Source organism: Delphinapterus leucas, chromosome 16, assembly GCF_059928025.1.
Source record: "Delphinapterus leucas isolate spDelLeu-1000000601 "Yukka" chromosome 16, BTC_Dleu_Yukka2, whole genome shotgun sequence".
In the NCBI taxonomy this organism is placed as follows: domain Eukaryota; kingdom Metazoa; phylum Chordata; class Mammalia; order Artiodactyla; family Monodontidae; genus Delphinapterus; species Delphinapterus leucas.
The window spans coordinates 71,533,456-71,559,609 of record NC_143144.1 but is presented as its reverse complement, the minus strand read 5'-3'; the positions used below and the strand labels follow the sequence as shown (position 1 = coordinate 71,559,609).

Genomic DNA, 26,154 nt, shown 5'->3' with positions numbered 1-26,154 from the left:
ACAACATTGTCCAACCACCACTTCTATTTCCAAAACATTTTCGTCACCCCAAGAGAAAACTCTGTACCCATTAAACAGTTCACCCCTTCTCCCAGCCCCTAGGAACTACCAATGTGCTTTCTGTTTCCGTGTATTCACCTATTTTGGACATTTCACATAAATGGCGTCATACCAGTGTGGCCTTTTGTTTCTGGCTTCTTCCACTTAGCATAATGTTTTCAAGGCTCATCCATGTCATAGCATGTGTCAGAATTCCTTCCATTCAACTCCTGCTTAATAGATTCATAACCAATTAATGGAGAGGAAAGGCAAACAATCTGGCTCCTTTTAATAAAATTTCCTGTTCAGATCCTGGTCATGAATATGAGAAAAAACACACCCAATGCTAATTAAAGGAGGGGGCTTCTTGACCTTGAGAATTCGTAATACTCCTATCGGAATTCTGTGAGCACTGGCTCAGGGGTTAGAATTGGAAGTTTCAGATGTGTAAATGGTCTGTATTTATAAAAATTATGACCAAAGCTATAAGTATATATGATATACACTTTAAAAGAAGGAAAGATGGGATTGACTGCCAAATATTAGATAATAGAGGGCTCAGAAGATGACTGTTCTGGTTCTGCCTACAGCTTTCCCGATGAGGCTGATAATCTGCTGCTGTTATGGCCCATGAAAACTTGTTTGTTGTGCAGTATTGTTTTCCCAAGACAACAAGAACCTTCACCTAAAATAGCAGGTCAGAGGCTGCTCTGGCTTGTGATGTTTCCATCATGGCCGTCAAGATAGCAAAGGGAGCAGCTAACCTAGGCAAGGACATGGTGATTGTGCAAAGTCTGGTTCAAGATTACATATTCAGGCAGCCCATAACCTTTGAAAATAATTCTGCATCATTTTTAGTGAATTTAGATATAAATTATTGAGAGCCATAAGATGGCAAATACACTGCACCTATTTGAATATAAATAAATATAAATGTCCCAATTCCCCTCAGCCCCAGCTCATATTTGTCTCGTGACCCCATGTATTGCTTTCTGGCAAATGGCAGCGTAGAACTTAAGAAGTTAAAAAGTACTTAAAAAACTAATTCTTGAAAAGTGCTTACCCTAACACCTTTGCATTTTGCCCTCTATCTGTCTTTTCTTTCGGTGACCTCATACCCATGGAATTTGCCGTGACAGGCTAGAAAAGAAAATTGCAGACTCATGTCAGTAACTCGACACGGATTGTGGCCAGTCAGTAGTTGTCAACTCAGATGTCTGGTTGGAACTTGACAACACTGAGCAGCACAGCTGAAGATCAGACATTCAACGGTGTACACTTGCTAGATGGACGCTCTTATCGCTACTAAATGATGTGGCCTTTTTAGTCAAGGAAGGGTTTTCAAATACCCAAACCCCAAACCCCTTATACCTTAATGATGTTAAAACTGTAAGCCAAGTCTTATTAAAAAAAAAAAAAACAGGGCTTCCCTGGTGGCGCAGCGGTTGAGAGTCTGCCTGCCGATGCAGGGGACACGGGTTTGTGCCCCGGTCCGGGAAGATCCCATGTGCCGCGGAGCGGCTGGGCCCGTGAGCCACAGCCGCTGAGCCTGCGCGTCCAGAGCCTGTGCTCCGCAACGGGAGAGGCCATAGCAGTGAGAGGCCCGCGTACCGCAAAAAAAAAAAAAAAAAAAAAATAGCGTAGGGAATGTCTGGATTTTTTTAAATTGATGGGTTACAGATTCAAGGGGCTACAAAAAAGGGCCAGGCTGGTAACATAGGTGCATATGCTCAGTTCAAGCGTGAAAACAGGTGGCAGTGGACATTTAGACCCTAGGGAGGGATGCGAACCTTAGCAAACTGAAAACATCTGTCCTGTCTAGGGTGGGCAGCCACTACGTGCCTCCCACAGTTATGCACACAGAGGAATCCACGTGCCAGAGACTGATCAGATGTGTTGAAAGCTTGTGTCAAAGGCAGCTTGTTGACCTCACAGAATCTGACCCATGTTCAGGTCACACTTCTCTTGTCTCCACTTTCTCTCTTTTTGGGTAGAACAGCTGTTCTCCGGTATTCTACACTCACCATTTTATTACACGAGGTCATGGGAAATCCACATCCTGTGGGAGACGTTGAATGACAAGATATGATGTCATTAAATTCAGGATTCAAGTTAGCCAAACCCTGGAACTTAAATTGGGGGGTTTTGTTTGTTTGTTTTCCTTAAAGCTCCTTGTATTGACACGTGGCCAGGGATAAAGTGCCTCTAGTTAACAGTCTATTAAAAGGACACCACTTGAATATTTTATAGGGTCTCCAAAATCTTATTCGACTTTCTATTAATAACAACCTATGTCTGTTTTCAGTATTTGTTGCTTTGTTTGCCTGGTGTGTCTTCTTTCTGCTGAAATAGATGTGTCTGGGACAGATCTTGTAGGCTTTTTAAAAATTTTTTCTTTCCTTCTGCCACATCTCCTAGGCTAGAATGAGGAAAACTCAAAGTTGATGACTAATGATGTGCAGTTTTTGACATGGAGTGGTGTCTCAGACACATTGTTCCTTTCTAAGAATGTGTACATTCAACATGCAAAAGGTATATATAACATGCATCCATAGTAGATTTAAATTAACAACAACAAAACACCCGGCTCGCTACTGTTCGTTCCCAGAAGGCGGTGAGGTGTCTTATGGAGAAAATATGTGTGCGACAAAAGCTTCCTTCAGGTATGAGTTATAGTGCTGTTGGTTATGAGTTCAGTGTGAAAGACTCAACAGTATATAGTAAGTGAAGTGTCTTGAAACAGAAACAAACAAACAAAAACCCTATATCTGAAATGATTTCGTGTCTATTTTTCATACACATGTATAGCCATGAACTTACGTGCTAATCTCGGTTGATGACAACTAGAGTTTCTTTTTTTTTTTTTTGCGGTACGCGGGCCTCTCACTATTGTGGCCTCTCCCGCTGTGGAGCACAGGCTCCGGACGCGCAGGCTCAGCGGCCATGGCTCACGGGCCCAGCCGCTCCGCGACATGTGGGATCTTCCCGGACCGGGGCACGAACCCGCGTCCCCTGCATCAGCAGGCAGACCCCCAACCACTGCGCCACCATGGAAGCCCTAGGGAGAATTTTTAATAGGACCCATTTTGAGTTCCTTGACAAAAGTGTGCAGTTTCTGGCTAACCTGTTTCAACAAACCCCCTCCATCCTCCCCAGCCTCAGGTCTGCTCCTCATAAGCTCTTACTAATGCCTGGCAGGCAGCTTTCTCAGGTGGGTTCATTCAAGATGCTTGGGCGTGGGTACCAGCCACAGGACACAAGTGCATCCCCGGTGAGCCAAATGGTGGCCATACACACCTCTCCTACTTCTGTCTTCTCCTTAGCCTGCCATCAAGAGGAGGGGCTCCAGCCGGCTTCCTGCCTTCCAAATCTTCCAGACTTAGCAGGCTCCAGACTTTTTGTTCATGAACGCTACCAAGCTCCAGGACAGTCCAGTCAATTTGTCCCAAGAGCTCTTAACATCAAGCTTCTCATGGATCCACAGGAGCACCAGAGCCTGAGCATCCCCACTCAGTAAACATATAGGTGGGGAGTGGGGGGCTGGTCCCCCCGCTCTCCCAGGGTCCTCTGATCCTTCTCACAGCAGAGGGGAGGGAACACCCCATTCCTGCTGTGTGGACAGCTCCCTGCCCACTCTCCTCTATGCCTTTGTGAATTTCTGATTTCAGAGGTAGGGAGGCAGTAGGCGTTGAGAGTCATCAGGTAGATTCTACTATCTTTTGGTAAATCCGGCAAGGATATTCCTAGCAACCTGCTCTGGAAGACGGAAAATTTATCATCATTGTTTTCAGCTCTAAGATGATACATAGCCCAAAATTTCAGGACACTAGGAAATGTCCCATTCCATATTCTAGAAGCTTTGGTCGCAGATGGGTGGCTACTGGGAATGGCAGCTTCCACCTCCACTCATGGTTCTAGGCATGACAGAAGCCTGGGAAGGCAGGGGTGATTGGGAATTCAGTTACCACGTAGTTCCCTCTTCTGTAGCTCCGTTCCGCAGCCTTCTGTTCCAGAAAATCATCTTCACAGAGTAAGACATCTTTTTGGCTCTTACTCTTCCCAAATGGGAAATTCTAGGAAGGCAGAAATCATTCTTAAAAGGAACATAGGAGGCTTCCCTGGTGGCGCAGTGGTTGAGGGTCTGCCTGCCGATGCAGGGGACAAGGGTTCGTGCCCCAGTCCGGGAAGATCCCACATGTCGCGGAGCGGCTGGGCCCATGAGCCATGGCCGCTGAGCCTGCGCGTCCGGAGCCTGTGCTCTGCAACGGTAGAGGCCACAACAGCTAGAGGCCCGCGTACCGCAAAAAAAAAAAAAAAGGAACACAGGTATCCAGGCTCCAGGCTGACAGGACCTTAAAGGCAGCCCAAGTGATGACATCTTTCTTAGCATCGTGAGAACACAGGTTTCCTTCCAGAGAGCCATTTGTCACCTTCTTCAACTTAAGTACTTTAGAAGCCCAGGTGTCCATGGCCCTATGCCAAAAAAGAAAAAAAAAAAAGAGAGAGGTTAAAGGAGACAGACAGGATCCCTATCCTCAAGGATATTTATTAACTTTGAACAAAATGATATAAATATGGAACCAGGTGTGTACATGGATATTAGTTTAACTTGGACATAAGTAGCCAAATCCCTGCTTTTCTCTTGGCTCCTGGTGCCAAGAATGAAAGGCTTGGGGGCAGAGTGTTTAAGGCTGTTGCAGCTTGCTTCTGTTTTCACATTTGGTCGTTGTGTATCCCTGACAGAAGACCAGCGAGTTGCTAGAGGGTTTGATTTCCTTGATGCTGCTCCATATTCACCTATTTCTGACTTTGGCAGTAATTCCAGTGCCAATCACCAGCTTTCTATATTTACCAGCAGCTGCTTCAGTGATGTGGAAACAATTTTCTCAACAGCTGAAAAACATGAAGATAGAGACGAGGACATTTTGTTCTTTATAAAAGAGCTTAACTGGAATGAGCATAGGAGACACAAACCATCAGCACAAATCTTTTTATCTCAGCATCTTTTCTACTTTCCCCAGCATGACATCAGGCTTAAGGAGAGTATAAAGTTTTGTCCAGAGAGAAACGAATGGGTAACCTCTGTGGAATACACTGGAATACTTTGAATCAGCTGGGCCAGTATCCTACTTTCCAGGAGGCCATCTTTGCTGATTTGCTTGATTTATGTCTTAAGGTTTGGGATGAAGGAGCCTCATCCCCAACCTCTACTTCTAGCCCAGTTTCACCAGCTGGCTGGCTCTAGGTGGTCACACTCAGTGAATGCTTCTTCATGAAACATAATCAAGGTCAGTTGTAGAATGTGTGCCGTCCGTGGAACAGTACAGGGCATGGAGGATCTGAGAGGTTCAGGACACCACCTGTGAGGTCAGAGGCTTCCAGACTGCAAGGCACTTTGACTCCATGACTGTGAGGGATAATAAAGATTGTGAAAAACAACTACTGAAGAGTATATGCCATGTCTATAAAACGCTCACACAATGCCTGGTTCACCAAAGCCCTCAGTGCAGAAGGATCAGAGAGGTCATTATTGCACTCAAATTGTCTCAGCTGCTGTCAGAGCTCTGAGGTATCTGGGCATGAATGTGCTTATAAAAACCGCAAGACAGAATCAAGAAACCTGGTTTCTAGTCCCTTCAGCCCCTACCAAGGAAAGGGGAGTGCCCTTTCCTTGGCGCTCCCCATGTGGAGCGCCCAACAGGTACCAAGCATTCTAAGTGTTATACGAAGCACTTCACGACGCAGAGTTTCTCTTCTTCCTCGCAGCAACCTGAGAAGTGGGTCAGCATTTCCCAGATGAAGAAATGAGGGGTCAGAGAGAATAAGTTTTCCGAGTTAGTGCCCAAGTCTTCCTAATCCTAAAGCCAGCCCTCTCGCCATCCCCACACCTTTGATCTCCCTCAACCCCAGTGCTATGCAGGGGAGATACCAAACAGCTCCACTGACCTTCTTGAGCCTGACTGTCTTCAGTTATAGAATTGAAAACCCATCTCTAAAGTTTATTTTCTGCTTTAAAAATTCTATCAACCAGCATCTTCCGTGTTATTTTAAATCCTTATTGCCACCTAGTGGGCATAATCTAATCAGAAGAATGAAGAAAATATTCAGTTCGCTTGGATTAAAACCTGCCAATTCATCTTAAATCCATACTGTGCTCCTGACCTTTAAAAATTGTATTTATGAGCAAATATCGTGGCCTCCCATTTTTATCTTTATAGTAAACTACCAGATGAGTGGTCCCCTTTGAAAGACTTGGTGAATTGCTGGGGATCGTATAAACCCCAGCTCTTAAAAAAATCTGTAACGCTTTGTGACCGTATAATACACACTCAGCTTATAATGGGCTATACTTAAAGAAATTCTAATCTGCAATATTCATAACTTGTATTGCAGATATACTTTTAACTTTATAAATATTTTGCTCAGCAATTTTTTACATTCTCCTGATAAAAAAATATGAGCTTATGGGGCTTCCCTGGTGGCGCAGTGGTTGAGAGTCCGCCTGCCGATGCAGGGGACACGGGTTCGTGCCCCGGTCCGGGAAGATACCACGTGCCGCGGAGCGGCTGGGCCCGTGAGCCATGGCCGCTAGGCCTGCGCGTTCGGAGCCTGTGCTCCGCAACGGGAGAGGCCACGACAGTGAGAGGCCCGCGTACCGCAAAAAAAAAAAAAAAAAAAAAGAGCTTCTGTTATGCATAGTGTTTTACAGCTTCCTTTTTTTTTACTCCATCTATTTTGGACATCTCTCCACGTCAGCACACAAATCTACCTCCTTCGTTTCAATGGCATGTAGTGTTCCATTACTGACCATCCTGTAATCAGTGTAACCATTTTCTCATTAATGTCCACATCGGCTATTTTCAGTTTTATTGTTACAAAAATGCGGTAGAGGATGAATATATATTCTTCAGGGGATAGACATACATTCACATGCACGTTCTTTTGCAAGTTTACTTGTAGAATAAAATCTTAGACATGATATTGCTGAATATAAAGGTTATGTAAATACCCACTGACCAGAGGTCACCAGAAGCACACCTGTAGTCAATAAAAAAAAAGTCAAGTGTACTTAACAAACCACAGCAAGGGAGACAACAAGAAGAATTGTGAGCTCTCTCTGGATGACATTTAGAGGAACTTTTTATAGGATTTGGGCTTGTGCCGGGTACTGTTAGGGGAGTTTTTTTAGAAGGAGAGAGAAATCAAGTTAGGCTAGAAATGTCATTCTTAGTACAGGAGCAGCAGTCACAGATGTGGTCAGAAATGGGGTGTGTGTAATCATTTTGTGTACCAAGAGGCCTTGTCTGCACATTTCTTTATTCCGTGAGTGTTTTTTATGATCAGTTGGGGACATCATGAGCAACGTGCCAACAGTGCTTTCTTTCACTTTCTCAGGTACGTTGATTTTACAGAAATTGCTTTACAGAAAGGTTGTACCAATTTACAGGCCGACCTCGGAGATACTGCCTATTCGGTGGGATCAGTTCTAGACCACCACAATAAAGCAAACACAGCAATAAAATGAGTCACATGAATTTTTTTTGGTTCCCCAGTGCATATGGAAGTTATATTTACATCATTCTGGAGTCTGTTAAGTGTGCAAAACATGATGTGTAAAAAAGCGATGTACATACCTGAATTAGAAAGTACCTTATTGCTGAAAAATGCTAACCATCATCTGAGCCTTCAGCGAGACTTAGCAGGAATATCAAAGATCACTGATCACAGATCACCATAACAAACACAATAATAATGAAAAAGTTTGGAGAATTGGGAGAACTACCAAAATGACACAGAGACACAAAGTGAGCAAATGTTTTTGAAAAGATGGCGCCAGTAGACTTGATTGAGGTAAGGTTGCCACAAACCTTCAATTTGCATTGTATTTGAAGCACCATAAAGTGAAACACGATAAAATGGGGTACGCCTGTACATTCTTCTGGGTTCTCTTAAATATTCCATTTCCCTAACGACTATGTTTTTAATAATGAGAATAAGGGCAGTTGTAATAATAGCAAATGTTTATAGAGCTCTAAGTCCTTTATTTCATTGATTCCTCATCAGAGAACTTGAGACAGGCACTAATAGCATCCTGGCTTTCATATGAGGAAACCAAGACTTAGAAAAGGCGAGAACCAGCCTGGGTCACGTGGCTAGCCGACATGAGCTGGGGTTCAGAACCAGGTCGTCTCATTGCAGGGTCCACACTCACTACCATGAAGAAACACTTTCTCCTCTATCTGCTTCACAGGAGCCTGTCAGGGAGAAATGAAGGCTAAGGAATTAAAAGCCATTGAATTGACGATCACAAATCTTCGAAAGTCTGGTTTAGGCTGATAAGGAAGTAGAGTCCTGTTTACAAAAATGAGACTTAACGGGCAGCCTTCCAAGAGTCCCATACATAGTGTTTGAGAGGCATCCAGCATGGTATGCTTAGCTACTCACATGTGCCCTCAATTAATATAGGCCGATGAGAGCTTTCTTAAAATCACAGCCAAGACACTATAATTAAATATTCTCTGGGCCAGCTGGAGCTCAGAGGGTAGTTACATCACCCCCAAGGAAATAAATTGATGAAGGACATCCATGCCCTTGGATCCACGGAGGTTTATGACATTCCCATCCTGTGTGAGGATGGGGCCTGCGAGTCCGCTGGGGAAGGTTTCGTGCAGGGAGCAAACGCGGAATGAAATTGTGCTTAAGTAAATATTTATTGAGTGTGTGATGGGTGCACACTGGGGTTCAGAGCAGGCCTGCATGCTTGGATTTAGCAAAACAAACGTGGAGTAACCACTGGTGGCTGCTTTTTTCCAGATTGTGCTGGCTGCGGGCGAGATATCAAGAACGGGCAGGCGCTCCTGGCCCTGGAAAAGCAGTGGCACTTGGGTTGCTTTAAATGCAAGTCCTGCGGCAAAGTCCTCACCGGGGAGTACATCAGCAAGTAAGACTGGGGCCTGGGGCGTGGATCCTTTCAGCGGGGATGGGGCCGTGTTGGGCCCCTCTGTAGGCCCTGCTCTCCTGGACTCCACCCCATCCCATCAGACATAATGAAAGACATTCACATCCCACAATCAATATGAACTTTTTGCTATAAAACTTTTGAAGAGAATTTTATTCTTCTGTTGTTGCCTACTATAAGTTTAATGAAATATTCATCATTGCCTAATGTAACAATTAATGAAGCTGACATAAGGATAGGCTGTATGTTGTAACCAATTAAGCATTTAGTAATTTTGCTAATATTTTTTTCCTATTTGGAACTAGTAAACCTTTACCCTCCTTCCAGGTCTCAGACATATTTGTAGACACCCCCCCCCAAAAAAAAAAAAACACTCAGGGTCTAAGCACAGAGCCCATTAGGACCACCAGGGAATAGGTTCATTAGAGTCAGATGCTGGTGTAGATAATAGAGCAGGTGAAGTTTTTGTTTTTGTTTACTGTAACCTGCAAAAACTAGTTAACAGTGGTTACCTTTTAAATTAAGGAGGAGGGACTTCCTCGGTGGTCCAGTGGTTAAGACTCCGCACTTCCACTGCAGTGGGCACGGGGTTTGATCCCTGGTCAGGGAATTAAGATTCCACATGCCGTGCAACCAGGCCAAAAAAAAAAAAAAAAAATTAAGGAGGGAAGAATGAGTATGGAGCGGGGGGAGGGTCCCCTGGCAGTGAGGGAAAATTTTCCCCCATCCACTTTAAAAAATGGTCCCCAACCAGCACCTATTCAAAAAAATTTTAATGAATTTAACTCCTGAATATAGTGAAACAAACAAAAGAAGTAGCTTAGGCCCCACCCCCTAGAAATCCAATTCTGCGTGTCTGGGGCGAAGCAAACACCAGTATTAGAAAGGGAGAAACTGCACAGGTGATTCTGATGCACAGCCAAAGTAAGAAGAGAGAAATGTTTGGCCTCTAACACTGACGGCTGTGCAACGCTAGGTAACTGGGCTGTCTGAAGTGGCACGTTTTAACTCTTCCATATGATGGCACACATAGAACATGGTATTCTTCACTGTGTCCTGAGGGAAATGAAGGAGGTTGCAGGAGGCTGAATGAGAGGACCTGGACCCCTAGGGCCCCTGAGGGCTAAGGGGATGGCGTCTCCATGCTGTTGGGACGCATATGAGTCAGTGAGCTGGTGGGGGTTGAGGAAGAGGGACCCTGGGACCACAGCTGAAGCCCATCTGGCCTGGTGCTGCAAGAGAGAGAGACTCCAGGTTTTTGCTAGTTAGGTCTGAGGCAGTCCAGGAATCAGCAGCCATAACCATTTGGCTGTTATTTCCACGCGGCTTGGAGAACCTCAGCGTTCTCTCTGGATCATTTGGTTTTGTGGGCTTTGACCCTGTCTGACCAGGTCTCCAGACATGTGAGTGCTGGGTGGGAGAGAAACAGCTTCTGCTACCGTTCTGTGCAGGAGGGCGGAGAGAAATGGGTCTGGGTGTCTTTCCTGCCCTCGGCCTTCTCGGGAGCTGACGCTCTCTGTCCTGCAGGGATGGCGCTCCGTATTGCGAAAAGGACTACCAGGGTCTCTTCGGGGTGAAATGTGAAGCCTGCCACCAGTTTATCACTGGCAAGGTCCTGGAGGTAAGTGACAGATGGGCTTCCCTCGAAGCTACCGTCATCTTCCGCAAGGCCCTGGAAAATACACGGGGGTCTCTTTTTCCATTTTTTTCCATCTTTTTCTCACATGTGGAGGTAGTTGTAGATGACGAGTCGCTTAGAGAACTACTGTGTGGTACTGTCTTCTCAGGCAGTGCGTACTGAGTGCTCGTGTGGAAATTGGAAGGATGGGGAATTTGAGGGAGAAAAAGAATGAAAAAGAGTCTGTTAGGAATTATGTAGTAGGAAAGGTTATATTAAACTGTTCTTTTGTTTAGAAGTTAGAAAAGAGGAAATGAAGAGCGTGCTAGAGCCATGTGTGTGGGTGGTACACCTGTGCGTATGTGTGCCCGCATGTCCGTGTGTGCGCTCTTGTGTGTATACGTGGGAGTGTACAGACTCACGGAGCAGAGGCTCCAAATTGAAGCTAAGAGAAGAAAGAGTCATTAGAGGTGAGGGCGTAGACTTCCCCACCCTTAGAAAACCACATCCTGTGTGACCCAGAACGCCCTGTGGTCCAGGCTGAGCCGAAGGCTGTCAAGTTCAGGTGTGACTGCCTCGCACCAGGGAGCTTGGTTCCTGCTTTCTCAGCAGCGGCCCCACCAGCTTCTGCCTCTGGGCTGAGCCGAGCTCCTCCTGGGCCGGGGCCACCTGTGGACATGAGGTCAGAGGTCAGAGAGTCACTGCCTGGCTTCTCATAGGCCTGTGGGGTGTTAACACACTCCCATGGAAAAAGCAGAGATTGCCTCACACCCGTCCCGCGTCTCAGGGCGGAGAATGTGCACTGAGCACTGAGTCAGGACGCCTGGTGGAGTCCTTGGAAGGTAGCTGAACAACTTGTCACATGGCTTCAGCAGACACCAGGGCACTGAATCCACTTCACCTCATTCAAACTTCCCAACAGGCTATGTTTCAGGGACCCAGGACTGAATCCGAGAGTCCCCCAGGGTGTCACTGGGCAGCTTCTGTGGGATTTCACCAAGTTCGGGGTAGCCTTCCTAATCCCACAGCAAGCTCTGCAATGCCTTCCTGTCCGTGAAGTGCAGAGGGGGGCTGACGTTGGCTCTGTGCTGAGACCTCGTCCAGCTAATTGGATTTGGGAGATAAGGAAGTGCGTGTTGTCTAAGCGGTTGCCTCTGACTCAGGGGAAGGGTGTTTCAGGAAGAAGGAACAGTGGTTGCCTCTGACTCAGGGGAAGGGTGTTCAGGAAGAAGGAACAGCAATGGCAGAGGCTCAGAGGCAAGCACAAGCACAGCACACCCAAGAAACAAAGTCATTTGGGCAGGAGCACGGCTGAGAGAGATGATGCTGGAGGAATGGGAGGGGCCCGAGCATGAGGACCTCAAAAGTCACATTCAGGAGTTTGGCTTTACCCTAAGAGTGGTGCGAAGCGTTGAAGTGATTGTGGCTAGAGTGTCATGTGGCTGGATCAGACTGTTGTGTGAAGAATAGGTGGGTGTCCCCAAATGCATGCGTGTGCCCCCATGTTCACGGCAGCTCTGCTCCCACCAGGCAGAAGGGAAAACAGCCCACGAGTCCATGGATGGACGGATAAACACAATATAGTTTATATAGACAATGGAATATCGTTCAGCCTTTCCAAGGAAGGAGTTCTGACACAGGCTACAACATGCATGAACCTTGAAAACATTATGCCAAGTGGTAGAAGCCGGTCATGAACGACCACACACACTGTATGCTTCCATTTAGATGAAATATCCAGAGGAGATCGATCCATAGGGAGAGGAAGCAGATTGGTGGTTGCCCGGACTTGGGGGTAGGCACGGGGGATGGGGAGTGTCTGCTTATTGGTACCCCCTCGGGGCGATGAAAATGTCTTGGAACTAGATAGAGATGGTGGTTGCACAACCTTGTGAATGTCCTAAACGTCGCGGAATTGTTCCCTTTAAAATGGTTAATTTTATGTTATGTGAATTTCACCTCAATTTTAAAAAGAAATGGTGGAGGGCTTCCCTGGTGGCGCAGTGGTTGGGAGTCCGCCTGCCGATGCAGGGGACGCGGGTTCGTGCCCCGGTCCAGGAAGATCCCACATGCCACGGAGCGGCTGGGCCCGTGAGCCGTGGCCACTGGACCTGCGCGTCCAGAGCCTGGGCTCCACAACGGGAGAGGCCACGGCAGTGAGAGGCCCGCGTACCGCAAAAAAAAAAAAAAAAAAAAAAAAGAAAGAAAGAAATGGTGGAGACAGGGAGGCCAGTTTGGAGAGCTTTGGACACCAAACAGTGGTGGCACTAGCTGGAGTGACACCTGAGAAGTAGATGCCCACCACCACACACACACACAGCTGGGGGGCGAGGAGGAGTTTTCATGGCCTTTCCAGTAAGGCTTTTGTTGGCAGCCCAAGGATACTTCAAGGCTGGGTTTGGGGCCCAGGGTGATGCACATCCCTAGGAAAGCTATCGGAGAAGATGCATGTGACCCATCCAGGGGGTAGCTTAAAGTCCAGCCGTCTCATCCCAAGACACAAAGTACAGTAGTCCTCGCCTGTCCTCTGAATGTGCCCCTTGTCCCTCCACAGAGCGAGGAGCCCTGAGTGGGCCCTTACAGCATTTCCTTGGCTTCCCAAGTTTGATCTGCTGCACAGGTCTGAAATAAACCTGTAGAGTTGGGAGCAATTAGGAAATTTCATTTTAAAACAAGATGGAATGTAGACTTACTGTGATGAACCATGTGTAAAAATACCGAATCACTATGTTGTACTCCTAAAACTAACAGAATATTGTATGTCGATTCTAATTCAAGAATAAACAAATAACTAAAACACCAGAACTTATTTCCAAGATGTTTAGCTATAGCAAGAGAGGCGGGAAGACAGTGAACGCAGCCCCCAGCTTGAGCACCACATTTGTAGACAACGTGGATGGAAGCAGCTGTCTCCTCAGGCCAAATGTGGGACTGTGATACCCCAAAAGAGTTGGGGAGGCAGAAGGGCTGGTGAGGGGTGTTGATTATCTTCAGATTTAGTTCAACAGCTGTAGGAAGGAATCTCTACAGTAGAACTAGATGCAAGAGCATGCTGTTTTGAAGACACGTCTGCTCACTCTGGTTTCTCCCTGGAGACCCGAGTATTGCAGTGTTTGCAGGGGCTGCGAGGGCCCCTCACCCAACTGGCTTCAGGCCTCCGTGAGGGCCATTGATGAGGACGAAGCCTGGGACGCTTTCCACACAGACCCGCAGAGGTGGGGCTTCTGGGAGCAGGTTGCAGTGGGGTTCCGGGCAGATTCAAGACCCACCCAGTGGGTGTGCCATCCCCCTCAGATGGGTGTGTGATCTAGAAAAATGTCCTGTACAGTGAGCAGCTGACGTGTGACAGCTCGTGGGTCAACCTGGCTGGGTTCCCAGCACAAAACTCTGCCCTCCTCCCTCTGCCTTTTATTCTCTGACGCACTGTAGGTAAAGCGTGATGATTCTGGATTTGTTGTAAATACTGTAATCCTTGCTTTTTGGGGTTTAGTTGTTTTTTTTTCTGTTTTTAAAATTATGGTAAAATCCACATAACATAAAATGTACCATCTTAACCATTTTTAAGTGTATAGTTCAGAGTATCACATAGATTGCTAACGTTGTGCAACCATCACCACCATCCATCTCCATAACGTTTTATGACTTTGAAATCTGTTCTTATTAAACAGTAACTCCCCATTCCCCTCTCCCCACAGTCCTTGGCGGTGACCACTCTACCTTCTGTCTCTATGAATTTGACTACTCTGAGTATCTCATATAGGTGGAATCATCCAGTATTTGTGTTTTCCACTGATGGGCTTATTTCACTTAGTATAATGTCCTCGAGGTTCATCCATGTTGCAGCATGTGACAGTATTTCCTTCCTTTTTCAGGCTGAATAATATTCCATTGTATGGATGTACCACAGTTTGCCTATCCATTCTGTGATCTTTGATTTCTTTTGGTTATGTTTCTTATTGATTTTATCCATAGAGATTATAAATGTATTATTAGTTCCCTGTGTCTTTTGTAACAGTGGTGGCTTAAAACCGCAGAAAATTATTATCTCACTGTTCTGGAGGCCAGAAGTCCCAAACTGAGGTGCTGGCAGGGGCTGTGCTCCCTCCAAAGGCTAGGGGAGGATCCTTCCCTGCCTCTTCCAGCTCCTAGTGGCGGTGGCTACATAACCCTCATCCCTGTCTCCATCTCCACAGAGCCTTCCCCTCTGTGTCCTCTCCTCTCTGTGTCAAACCTCCCTCTGCCTTTCTTTTAGAAGGTCACTTGTCATTGGATTTGAGGTCCCCCTGGATCATTCAGGATGATTCCCTCCTCTCAAGATCCTTAGCTTAATTACATCTGTAAAGACCCTTTTTCCAAACATTCACAGGTTCCAGAGATTTGATGTGGATATATCTTTGGGGGGGCCACCAGTCCAGTAAACCTGGGAGATTACACAAGTATCATCCTGGTGAAGGCCGGAGCTCTGGTGTGGTTTTAATTGAACCCTTGCTAAGCATCGGAGGTGTCCTAAGCCCACTTCTCTGGGTGTGGTTTTACCTGAGATACCACCAGACACTGGAGGGAGCTTTGAGAAGGAGAAGGGTCCCAGACAGTGATCAAGAAGCTCCAGGCTCAGCTATGTCACTGATTCCTGAGTAATTTTGGACAGATCATTTAGCCTCTTTGAGACTATCTTCATTTCACAGGTAAAAAGGAGTGGCATGTAACCTCTGAAACTCTACCCTGTTCTAAACTTCTCTCTCCGTTATTCCTTAATATCATAAACTCTACCCATTACATTGGCTTGAGGGAGTGGGGAGGAGAGCTTCATGTGTCTTAATGAAAAGGGCTCCAGGGGACAGGAAATCAGGGATTTACTCTTGGATCTGGAACTCACAGCTTGTGACCTTGGGCAACTCACTCAATTTCTTTGAGCCTCAATTTTTTCTTTAAATACAAGCATTAAAAATATATATGTAAATCCAAGACTTGGACCACTTGACTCCTAAAGTTACTTTGGTTCTAAGGATCTGAGTTCTGTAATTCTCATGTCTTAGACCTAAGGGGTCAGAGCCAGCAGTTCTTTTTTTTCTGGAGAGATTTCTGGAAACTGGCCTATAACACTCAGCATATGGCATACACTCGGATTGTAGTTTTATTTGTCATTAGCTTGCTTTCAGTTTTTTGGGGGTTTTTTTGCGGTACGCGGGCCTCTCACTGTTGTGGCCTTTCCCGTTGCAGAGCACAGGCTCCGGATGCGCAGGCCCAGCAGCCATGGCTCACGGGCCCAGCCGCTCCGCGGCATGTGGGATCTTCCCGGACCAGGGCATGAACCCGTGTCCCCTGCATTGGCAGGCAGACTCTCAACCACTGCGCCATCAGGGAAGCCCCAGTTTTGTTTTTGAGAGACATCTTGCTATAAGTGGCACATATTTTAGAGCTTATGCTAATTAACCTAGAAATTCAGGAGCATTCTGAAGATGTTTACAACCTCCCTCCTAACTAAGAAGTCCAGAAGCAGATTCGTGTGAGACACTGGAGTTTGCCAGTAGCCTTCTATCTCCATCTCCACCTCTAAACTCTTCTCGGAAGCAGCCTTCCTGCTCTTGGTACTTACTTCCCTTCCCTCCCCCTACCCTGCTCCCTTCTGCTTTAGCAGCTTAGTGGTAACAGGACATGATGTGAGACTTCAGACTTAGGTCACAGATGTCAGTACATGTTGGGGACATCCCTTTGGTATGAATTTCCTTCCATCTTTGGTGGATGGTCCCAGGAGATCTCTGACTCCAACAAACTTCCTTTCCTGGGTTCAGTTTGTTACTTTCCAACTTTCCCAAGAAAGAAAGCAACAATAAAATAGTTGCAAAATGAATGCAGTACAGAAAAAAAAAAAAAAAAAAAAAAAAAGCCAATGTCAAACTAGACACAGAAGTCTGGAGGGTAAAGGAAAAGGGCCCGTCCCATGTCAGCCCCCTTCCCTGTCCTGGGCTGTTCCATCTGCAGACCAAGGCTGGACTTGACTTCTCTTAGTCTGTTCTCTTGCACAACTCCCTTCCCCCAGGGAGCTCAGTGTTCACCGAGCACTCCCGGATTCCTTCAAGACCAGGGCTCTCTACCAAACGGTAAAATAGAGAGCTAGTGGGAAGCAGCCACATAGCACAGGGAGATCAGCTCGGTGCCTTGTGACCACCTAGAGGGGTGGGACAGGGAGGGTGGGAGGGAGGGAGCCGCAAGAGGGAAGAGATGTGGGAACATATGTATATGTATAACTGATTCACTTTGTTATAAAGCAGAAACTAACACACCATTGTAGAGCAATTATACTCCAATAAAGATGTAAAAAAAATAACAACATGAGTATAAAAGTTGAAGAAACAAACAAACAAAAAAGACCAGGGCTCTTAGGGTTGGCTGGCTCTGCAGACAGTGCCGCCCTCAGCAGGCACCTGGCCGGCTGTGTGCCCAGCCTCCTGTGTGCTCTGGCCCCAGAGACAAAGGCCCGTGGTGTGTCTGCATTCCTCCCAGTGGAGGGCGGGGCTCCTAGTCTTTCCCTGGCCTTCCTCAGGTCGCCACACCCAGGAAATCAATCCTCCTGTCTTTCCAGAAGGGCTGGTAGCCCATGTCTTTCTGTGGTGGGGTGTTTACTGTGCCACCTGTGCTCTCCTGGGAAGAATGTATGACAGGGTCTGTTATAATTTGAATGCCTCGCGATGTAAGAGAGAGACCCTCAAATGTGGCCCAGGGCCAGTCCTCCAGCCTCCTAGTGCCATTCCATTCATTACCTATGGCAACACTGTCCTGTTTTTATCTATGAACTTGGAAGCCTTGGATGAAAAGACAGGACTTAGACTGGCTTTAGACCCCTCCTGCTCTACCCCTGCAGTGTAGGAAATGGAATCACAGCATGAGTCAGCAAATCCCTTCCTTGATTCTCCGAGGGATTAAAACCGTTGGCTTTGTTTTGTTTTACCTTGTTTTGTTTTTACTTTTTGATTACAACTCCTTTTTCATAAAGCCCAAGGACAAATGTTTATGATGTTCCTGCGAAACTAATTCATGTTATAAATTGGAGGCCCTTGTCCCCTTCCTTCTTTTGCTGTAGGGATTTTAAGCATGTTCTGCTCTAACAGCCACAAGCAATGAGTAGATCTTGTTCTGGGCTAAACTGTTACCTAGTGAGAGGGAACATAGGCTGTCCCAGGGCACTTGCATGGCAGATAATCTTTCTGTCACCATTGAAGATGTAATTTGCAAAGACAGACTGAATGGTGAAGTCCCCCCTTTCTTGTTCTGTGTATGTCATATAAATGCAAGCAAGACTAATAAGCTGTGTTCGTGCAGAAAAATAATTTCATTCTTCTCATTCTCACTGCACTCCCAGGAATTCATGCCTCCTTCCACTTAACTGTGGACCCAAATATATTTGAGGATGAGGGAAAGGAGAAGAATCGAGTAATGTTTGTAGTCTTGGTTGAGATGGTCTCTGCCCCAGTGGACGGTGAACCACCACAATAGCCTGCTTTTGTATGATATACTTAACATTTACAAATGACCTCATGAATATTTGATCCTCACAACAGGCCTGTGAAGTGATGAAAGCAGCTACTCCTGACCTCCGTCTACAGATGAGGCTGCTGAGCACCAGAGACCCGGGGGCTGATTGGCAACAGAGCCCAATTAGAAGCCAGGTCTCTCAGTTCTCAGAAGACAGGAACACACACGTACACACATGCTGCTCCGTGATCTATCTGGCAATAATCATTGCAGAAAACAAGTAATTAATTTGCCTCCCAAAATAACTTACAGAAGGACCAAAATTTACCATTCCTGGTGAAATGGGGAAAGTACCTCATTAGTGGCCCTGTTGTATCTATTTTCAGGACAGTAAACATTTGCTGCTTGTTTGGGTTCCTTTTTACCCATGTAAAATGTCACCGAAGGTCAGGGACCCTGCTCCTAGAGTCTGTTGTATTTCCACACCGTCATGCCTCATTCTCCCTTGTCTCCTTTACTCAGCTGGAGGCTCCACAGGGGCACCTGGCATGGCCCGTGGAGAATACTGTTGATGGATGGTGCCGTCTCAAGTGAGGGAGCATGCTTTCTTCACCGAGCTCTGGTCTAGGACTCCCCAAAGCTCAATGGAGAGTCAAGAAGAGCCTGGGAGGCAGTTCCAATATAGGGACACCGGTCACCTTTCCTCATTTAAAATACAGCTTAACGATAAACTGCAAAAATGGCCTCATCTTAAATATGAGTTAAGCAAGATGTGCGCTATCCATACAATGGAATATTATTCAGCAGTAAAAAGGAGTAAGGCCCTGATACCTGCTACAGCATGGATGAACCTTGAATATATTATGCTAAGTGAAAGAAGCTAGTCACAAAAGACCACCTATTATATGATTCCTACAATAGGCAAATCTGTAGAGACAGAAAGTCTATTGGTGTTTTCCAGTGTCTGTGGGGGTGAGGGAAATGACTGTTAATGGGTATGGAGTTTCTTTGGGGGGTGATGAAATGTTCTTGAATTAGATAGTGATGATGGTTGCACAAGTCTGTGAATATACTAAAAACTACTGAATGGTACCCTTTTTTTAGAAGGGTGAATTTTATGGCATGTGGAGTATATCTCAGTGGTGTTGGTTGCAACGTCTTATTTGCAAAGAATAACTTAGTGCTAATATTTGTCCCCTCCATCATGAATAGATCAGGAGTTGGCCCAGTAGAGCATAAGAAGCACGTTGACATGATAAATGATTGGAGGAAATCTATCTGATTCACCCAAAATTATCCACTTTGTCCTACATTAATGATAAGAGGAAATGTGTTGCCAGGGTAGCAGAAGACTGTTCACAGGCAGTAAAGATTCGATATTTATTTTTAAAAAGCACCCATTTCTGCCAGCACAAACGGAAGGGCTTTCTTCTCTGGAAATGACATTCTGAAAAGACTTTGTATTTTAAGTTAAAAAAGATGTTTTGTCTTTCAGTGTTATTCTACTTCAGAGAGCTTAGCTTCTTGCTGGTGCAATGTGGCAGTGGGGTGACAGCTGAACCAAGTGGGGTAATGTGACTCTTCCAGAGAAATTAGCAAGAAGTACTGAGCATGTGCTTATGGCCCAGCACTGGGGGCCACAGAAGAAGGTGTGAGATTTAGGACTTCTTCTCAGATAGATGAGGCGTGCATTTCTAAAAGTAATAGGGTGTCCGAGTCCAAAATTACACCCCCTGTAGCGTCCCAGGGACGCCCAGAGCTCACGAGTACCCAAAGCTGTTGCAGCGTCTTCAGTCTGAGGGTGATTCTCAGTGATGGTATTGAACTTTGGAAGTAGCTAGGACCCAACAGCCGAGAGGCCGCCTGCGAAGACACGTGACCAACAAGTACAGTGAAGGGATGGGTCTCTGGTCTGGCCACTGTTCTGAGCACAGAAGTGATGGCCCCTCAGAGTTGTCCTTTCTCCTCTCCAGGACCCAACACTATGTGAGCCTCAGAAGGCTCATGTGTCTGCATTCTCATGGACCCAAAGCATCCATCCTTTCCCTTCCTCCTGTTCCCCACGTGCTCCCATCCTTGGCTCTGTTCATGTGTCCTTCACCACTATAACCCAGAAAGGGATGATTATACCCCTTCTTCTAAGGGATCGATTCCAAGGTGCCTCACCTGCCATGCAGAGGTGACCTTCAGTGAATTTCAAGGTAATTGTCATGACCATTTCTTGGTGGAGCAGCAAAAGAGTTCAATCTTTGACAGTGTATCTCAGTACACAAAAGATAACTGGGGCCGCACAGTTGTGTGAGGGCCAAGTGAGATGCACACACAACAAATGCCCTGGGGTTGAAAAGAGATTCTTGTCAATTCTTAGAAGTCAGCTTTGGATCTTGAGGAATGGGTAGGTACAGGCAGGTGAGAGTGAGAAATTTGTCTCCATTTGCCCTTGTGACTGACGTCTTAGGTCACTTTTTTCCAACTTTGTTTCTTTGGTTTCCGTTTGACTGTTTGATTTAATTGCGTGCTTATAATGTGCTGTTTTCCACTTCAAGTCATTCTTGTAAGTAGGTTGTAAACTTTAAAAATGAAGAAAAATATATTTTCCATTGCTGACTAGCATAATTTTAATTTAATTTTGAGGTTAATTGGCTTTTGTGTGTTCACCTGGATCCATTTCTCCATCTGAAAGTTCATCCATATTAGAAAATGCCCGCCACCCTCTTGGATTGGCCCATCTGGTGGATGGTGAGAGAGGCAAAGGGCTCTGTACACCCAGATCCAGCCTTTCTCCTTAAATCTGGGCTGTACCTCCAGTGGGCATTAGGGCAGCCCTTTGGTCTCAAGAAATCTTCTCTAGCTTCTGGGTTCCTGATGGCTGAGACAAAAGGTGGTGTCTCGAGCTACATCGGCTGTATTTTGGCCTTATGTTTTTGTCCACTTAGCCCCTTGTAGCAAGTGTGCAACTTGGGGGTAGACATTGAAACGTGGCACCATCCGCAGGTCACCAGGACAACTTCTATTCTGAGCACAACTTTCTCTAGGTGAGGATGTGAAATTTTCCGCGAGGCCCAGGAGATGATGACTGCTCCAGGGGAGATGGGCGCATTTGGTCCCCTTGGCCTCAGGCAGTGATGCTGCCCTGCTACCTATCTTACTAGGAACAGGCTTCCTCCTCTTTTGTTTTCCACCTGAACGTGCTTGCTTCCTGCACCTCATGGCTTCCCACCTTGTGAGGGATGTAATGCCAATTCCAGCAGATGGACCTGCCTAGAGTTTGCCAGGAGGATTGACGGTCAGGGCTGGTACTCGTCCAGCCCAGAGAAAATGAACTGCTTCAGTAATCCCTTTCCCTAAAGGACACTTTGGAGTGGCCTTGCAAATGAAAACTGTTTATAAACCATCTATTTTCATGGCCCTGCAGCAAAACTCAAAGCTGCAGGCAGGCATCTTGGAAACATAGACAGAATCAGGAATTTTGGAGCTTGAACTGGCCTTAGGTAAGGTGGGAGAGGGAAGAGTGGTTAGTAGAAAGAACTGACACAGCCAGACACACCAGAATTTGATTATAGTACCTACACTTAGAGCTGAGCAATGGGTAGCAAGTTGCTTAAACTCTCTGAGCCTCAGCAGCCTCATTTGTAAAATATGGATAATCTTTACCTTTTAAAGGCTTAAATCGGATTATAAATGAGTCATCTGGGACAGGGCCTGACATACAATGCTTCAAGAATGTTTTTTCCATTTTCTTCCTTTATAAATGAAGAAAAAGATTTTGTAAAAGCCCAGTACATTGAGTGAGCTCATAACTTCCTATCTGAATGAAGGAGTCAGGCTCACCCCCACCGATTTACTCTCTGATGTAGTTAAATATGTGATTATTTCAGATGTACAAGTTAATAGTCATCAACACGTACAAAGCACGTTGATGCTTTCTTTTGAAATTTTCGTAAATCACTTAACTTTAGACATCCACATGCGCATAAATTCAATCTATCATTATTCCAGCAAGTATTTTCTTTTACAATACTTTTTACAAGGCATCTAGCAGCTGCTAAATAAAGATTTGTTGATGAATGATTGTTTTTCCCATTATGAATTTTTGTCATGGCCTTCACATACTCTTTGGGCATAAATTCCTCACCACCCTACTTACTAATTACTGGTTCCTTTCCCTCACGTGGGAAATAAATGCCCACGTGTCTTTTTCCTGTCTGTTAATGTCTGTTATCACATCCACCTGAGTGTGGTCTGTTAAGTATAAACTCCTGGAGGATTTGTGCTTTCTGTTTAATTGTTCTGTATAATGCCCAGTACATTTGCCTAGATGGGGCGTTCCTCAGTATCTAGGATGTTGATGGAGAGGGCTCTTAGCTTCTACGGACTGTGAGAGCTCCAATATCAGCTCCTTGATATAGACTGAGTCCCTTTGGAACAGATGTTCACCACCTGCCCCTTTGATTAGTAACATCTTTATTTGCATACCTTACAGTTCACCCTGGTTAACTGTGTGATTTAATAATCCTTAGTAAATTTACAGAGTTGTGCAACCATCATCACAGTCCAATTTTAGAACATTTCCATCACCTCAAACAGATCCCTAAGCCCATCCTTTGATTCTTTATTCTTCACTTTCTTTCCCGTAATCACATGCACATGAATGTAGAGAAGGCAGGTCGACAGGAAAGGCATCTCGTTATTGCTCACTAAGGGCTGCCCAACTAGGCAGGTTTCTTGAAACTCTTGACTCTGTCTGGTGGTGATTTGGGGCTCTTTTCATTTGGAAATATGCTTGGCAAATTTAAAGATGAGCCATCCTCTTTCTCTCCATCCTAGAAGATATAGAGGTAATATAGAAATAAAATCTGAAAGAGGAGCTGATAACTCCAAATATGGGAGAGTAGAAGAGGATGATTAAGTCTGGGGGGCAGTGATCCCAGATCTTATGCTCCTGTACTTCTAGCCCTGTGCCTGGGAGCATGGTTGAATTTCCCTTTTTCCTTTGTAAGGAGGGACACTTTCACTCCTCTGACAAACAGTGGACTGCCTACTAATGTCCCAAACAAGAGGCAAAGTTCTAGGATCACCTGGATATCTCATTTAAAGTATAGATTACCAGACCTCATCCAGAGATTCTAGGGGTCCAGGCTGGGGCCAGGAATCTGCATGTTAACATGCCACCCTGCTCTGGGTGATTCTGGTAGGGCCAGGGGGCTACAGATCACACTTAGAGAAACTGTCCCTAAAAGGGTGTGGTGAAAGCACATTCATGGGGGCTTTTGACTCCTTGGAAGGATAGTGCACTAGAAGTTTAGCTAACCCCCTGTAATTATTATAATGTGTAATCCAGTAGATTCCTCTTCACTTTAGAAGCACTGTTCTATTGCTAAAATCCTTACATTTCTTCAGCAATGTTTGGGATTGCTTCCAAACCAACCTAGAGAGATTACACACACACACAAAGGTCTTTTTATGTATTAGCTGATCTTTACGAGCAAATAATCTCCATGAAAAATTTCCCTAAATCACTTTAGTCTTGTTAAAAATGACAGGAGTCGTAACGGAATCTTGCCCTAGTTCTAAGGGAGGGCTACATAAAAGGGGCTGTGCTAGCACCACGGTAGAAGGTTTCTGGCTCCGTCTGTTCATAAATACGCAGAGCCTGTGGCTTTGCCTTCTGTGGCGGCTTCATCTGGCATTTCTGCAGGACAGTTTAGTGGACAGTGGGGTAAGGTGTGTAAAGTGCCTGGAATGTAGGTAACTAGTAATTTTTTTACTGCAGTAAAAGGACACAATACAAAATGTACCAACAGTGTGAAACATGGAAGCTTCATAAGTGAAGTTTTGGGGGGATCCCATTTATCTCAATACAAACATTCTGAAATATGAAAATTCTGAACAACGAGTGGAAACCAAAATCAAGTTGCACTGTGTTTTATTACACCTACAGAAAGGATGCCATAAAGTGTGCCTCCAATGCAGTGACTTAGGAGAGGAGGCTATTTCATCTCTATGCTCAGTCGTGTACCTTTCCTTCATCCCAAATCGAAGAAAGAAATTAAAAAGCATAAGACACTGGTTTCAGTGCAAGCCTCTGCCCCCGGGGACAATCGCTGTCAGATTAATGGTGCAGACAAGCGTGGGTGAATGTGAAGAAATGGTACTTTCCCCACCTGCAGTTAAAAAAAAAAGAAAGAAAGAAAACATACCCCCCTCCTTTTTCAGAAACATGGACTGGCCCGTTAGTGGTTGCTGGTGTGTTTAACTAGTAAATGCAGTGGGGAGAGGGAGGGTGGGAACGCCTGCCCCAGTCTGTTCTTTTTTCCGGTGTGTGTCTCTGGAGAGACGTGCATTTCGTTAGCCTTGCTTCAGAGAGGAGCCCGCTCGCGTCCCCCCGGCGGGCGGGGAGCCCCGGTCTGTCGGGCTGAGGTCTGGCGTTTACAAGCCTCTTTGCCGTGTTGTGAGTTTGAAGTCCAGAGTTCCCTGCTCAGCAAAACCAGGAACCGAAGCAGAAGAAAAGGAGCCCTGGATTAAGGTAAAGCGACGTTGCTGGAGGTGTCCTTGGCTTTGCAGAGCAGACGTGAAATTCCCCGCTTCCTTGGCGACATTGGAGACCCCCAGGGTCCTCCAGATGTGGTATGCTGGATCCTGGCGACAGAAGCCACTTGCTTTGGCCTGAAGGACATTTCACTTAAACTTTTTGCTTTTCTTATGATACAAATGAACTACGGAGGTTTTTTTTCCATGCATATAGTAGTAAAGAGCAGGAAAGGCAGGTTATTTGACTGAGAGTAATAGTTTATTGACCTTTTAAAGAGTGTGTTTTTTCAGACTGCTACCCCCAAGATTGAAAGGAGAGTGTGGTTTCTAGATTGTTTTGTTTTGTTTTGTCTGTGGTTGTAAAGCTCTGCGGAATTTATGTTTGAGATGAAAGAACTTAACCCTGTTTGGGGGGTCTGGTGGTAAAAGGGGCGAGGGGAATTGACTCAATTGATCTGTTACTATAGATGTGAGGATTTTTCCTTTAAGAAGTTTCCCGTGAATGAATATGGGGAAGCAAAACATTTGTGTATTATTCATATTGTCTTACAGCTACAGGTTGAAAGAGCCTGACTGTGCCCTCTCTTTACCATCTTTGGGCAGGAAATGTAAGAAATCTAGAGATTCTTGCCTTTCTAATGCAAACAGGTTTTCTGAAAACCTAGTTATTAATCAAACCATGCTCCAAAGTTTATTTTTGAGAAAAAATTTTAAAGCATGCTGTGCTAGCACTGAAGAAGGAATGAGACAAGAAAAATCATCTCAACCATGAAAGAAATAGATTTATGATTTGGGAAAGGTTAAAAAAAAGAAAAAGTGAGTCTAGCCTAAAAGTCAGCTGGTGTGGGGTTGCCATAACAGCTTCATCTATCCCTTAACTGGGACTGGGGATTTAAAAGAAAATTGAGCCTGTTTTCTCTGAGACAGTCTCAGGAGGTATGTTAAGAGGATGTGAAGTTATTTAGATTATCCAAACAGGTTCTGACAAGTAAGTGAAAATAACTAAAATATTGTTGCCATTCTATAATGGATCAAAAGGCTTGTTGAGTCATGATGTACTTACAGAAAAGGTGAATTTGCCACAGCTCCTTGATATAATTTACTTTTGAGAAGGGTTTTTAAGACTAAATGTGAGGCCTGGCTCAGCCTCTTTGAAATAAGCTTTCAATGCACGTTTCGACCTCGTGTTTTCAAGTGTGTTCCTTCTGCATTTTCATGTGTCGGTGAGTTTAACCCCTGCATCTGTGGCTTATCCAACTGGGTCAGGGGCTATCATATCATGACAACAGAGGTCTGCAGGTTTTTCCCTCCAACTAAATAATAGCTAATTTAAAAGGACGGAAAAGTCCAAAATACTCAGCACTTACACCCCAAGTCTGTAGAGGGATGATCATGGTTTTGCCTCCTGTAGACCAGGTTTCTCAGCCTCAGCACGACTGGCATTTTGGATGGGGTGATTCTTTGCTGTGGGGAACTGTCCTGTGTTTAGCAGCATCCCTGGTACCCACCCACTAGATGACAGTAGCAATTCCCT

The 26,154-nt window shown here is 45.5% G+C and overlaps 1 protein-coding gene across 7 annotated transcripts in view; it reads left to right on the top strand.

The window, feature by feature from the left end:
* The window catches only part of ABLIM1 (actin binding LIM protein 1), a 204,194-nt gene that overhangs the window by 93,920 nt on the left and 84,120 nt on the right, over positions 1-26,154 (top strand). For all 7 annotated transcript variants that reach the window (XM_022568691.3, XM_022568693.3, XM_022568692.3 and 4 more), the window contains 2 exons: positions 8,854-8,980; positions 10,526-10,619. In XM_022568691.3, the coding sequence (XP_022424399.2) occupies positions 8,854-8,980; positions 10,526-10,619 (221 nt within the window). The remainder of the gene's footprint in view (positions 1-8,853; positions 8,981-10,525; positions 10,620-26,154) is intronic.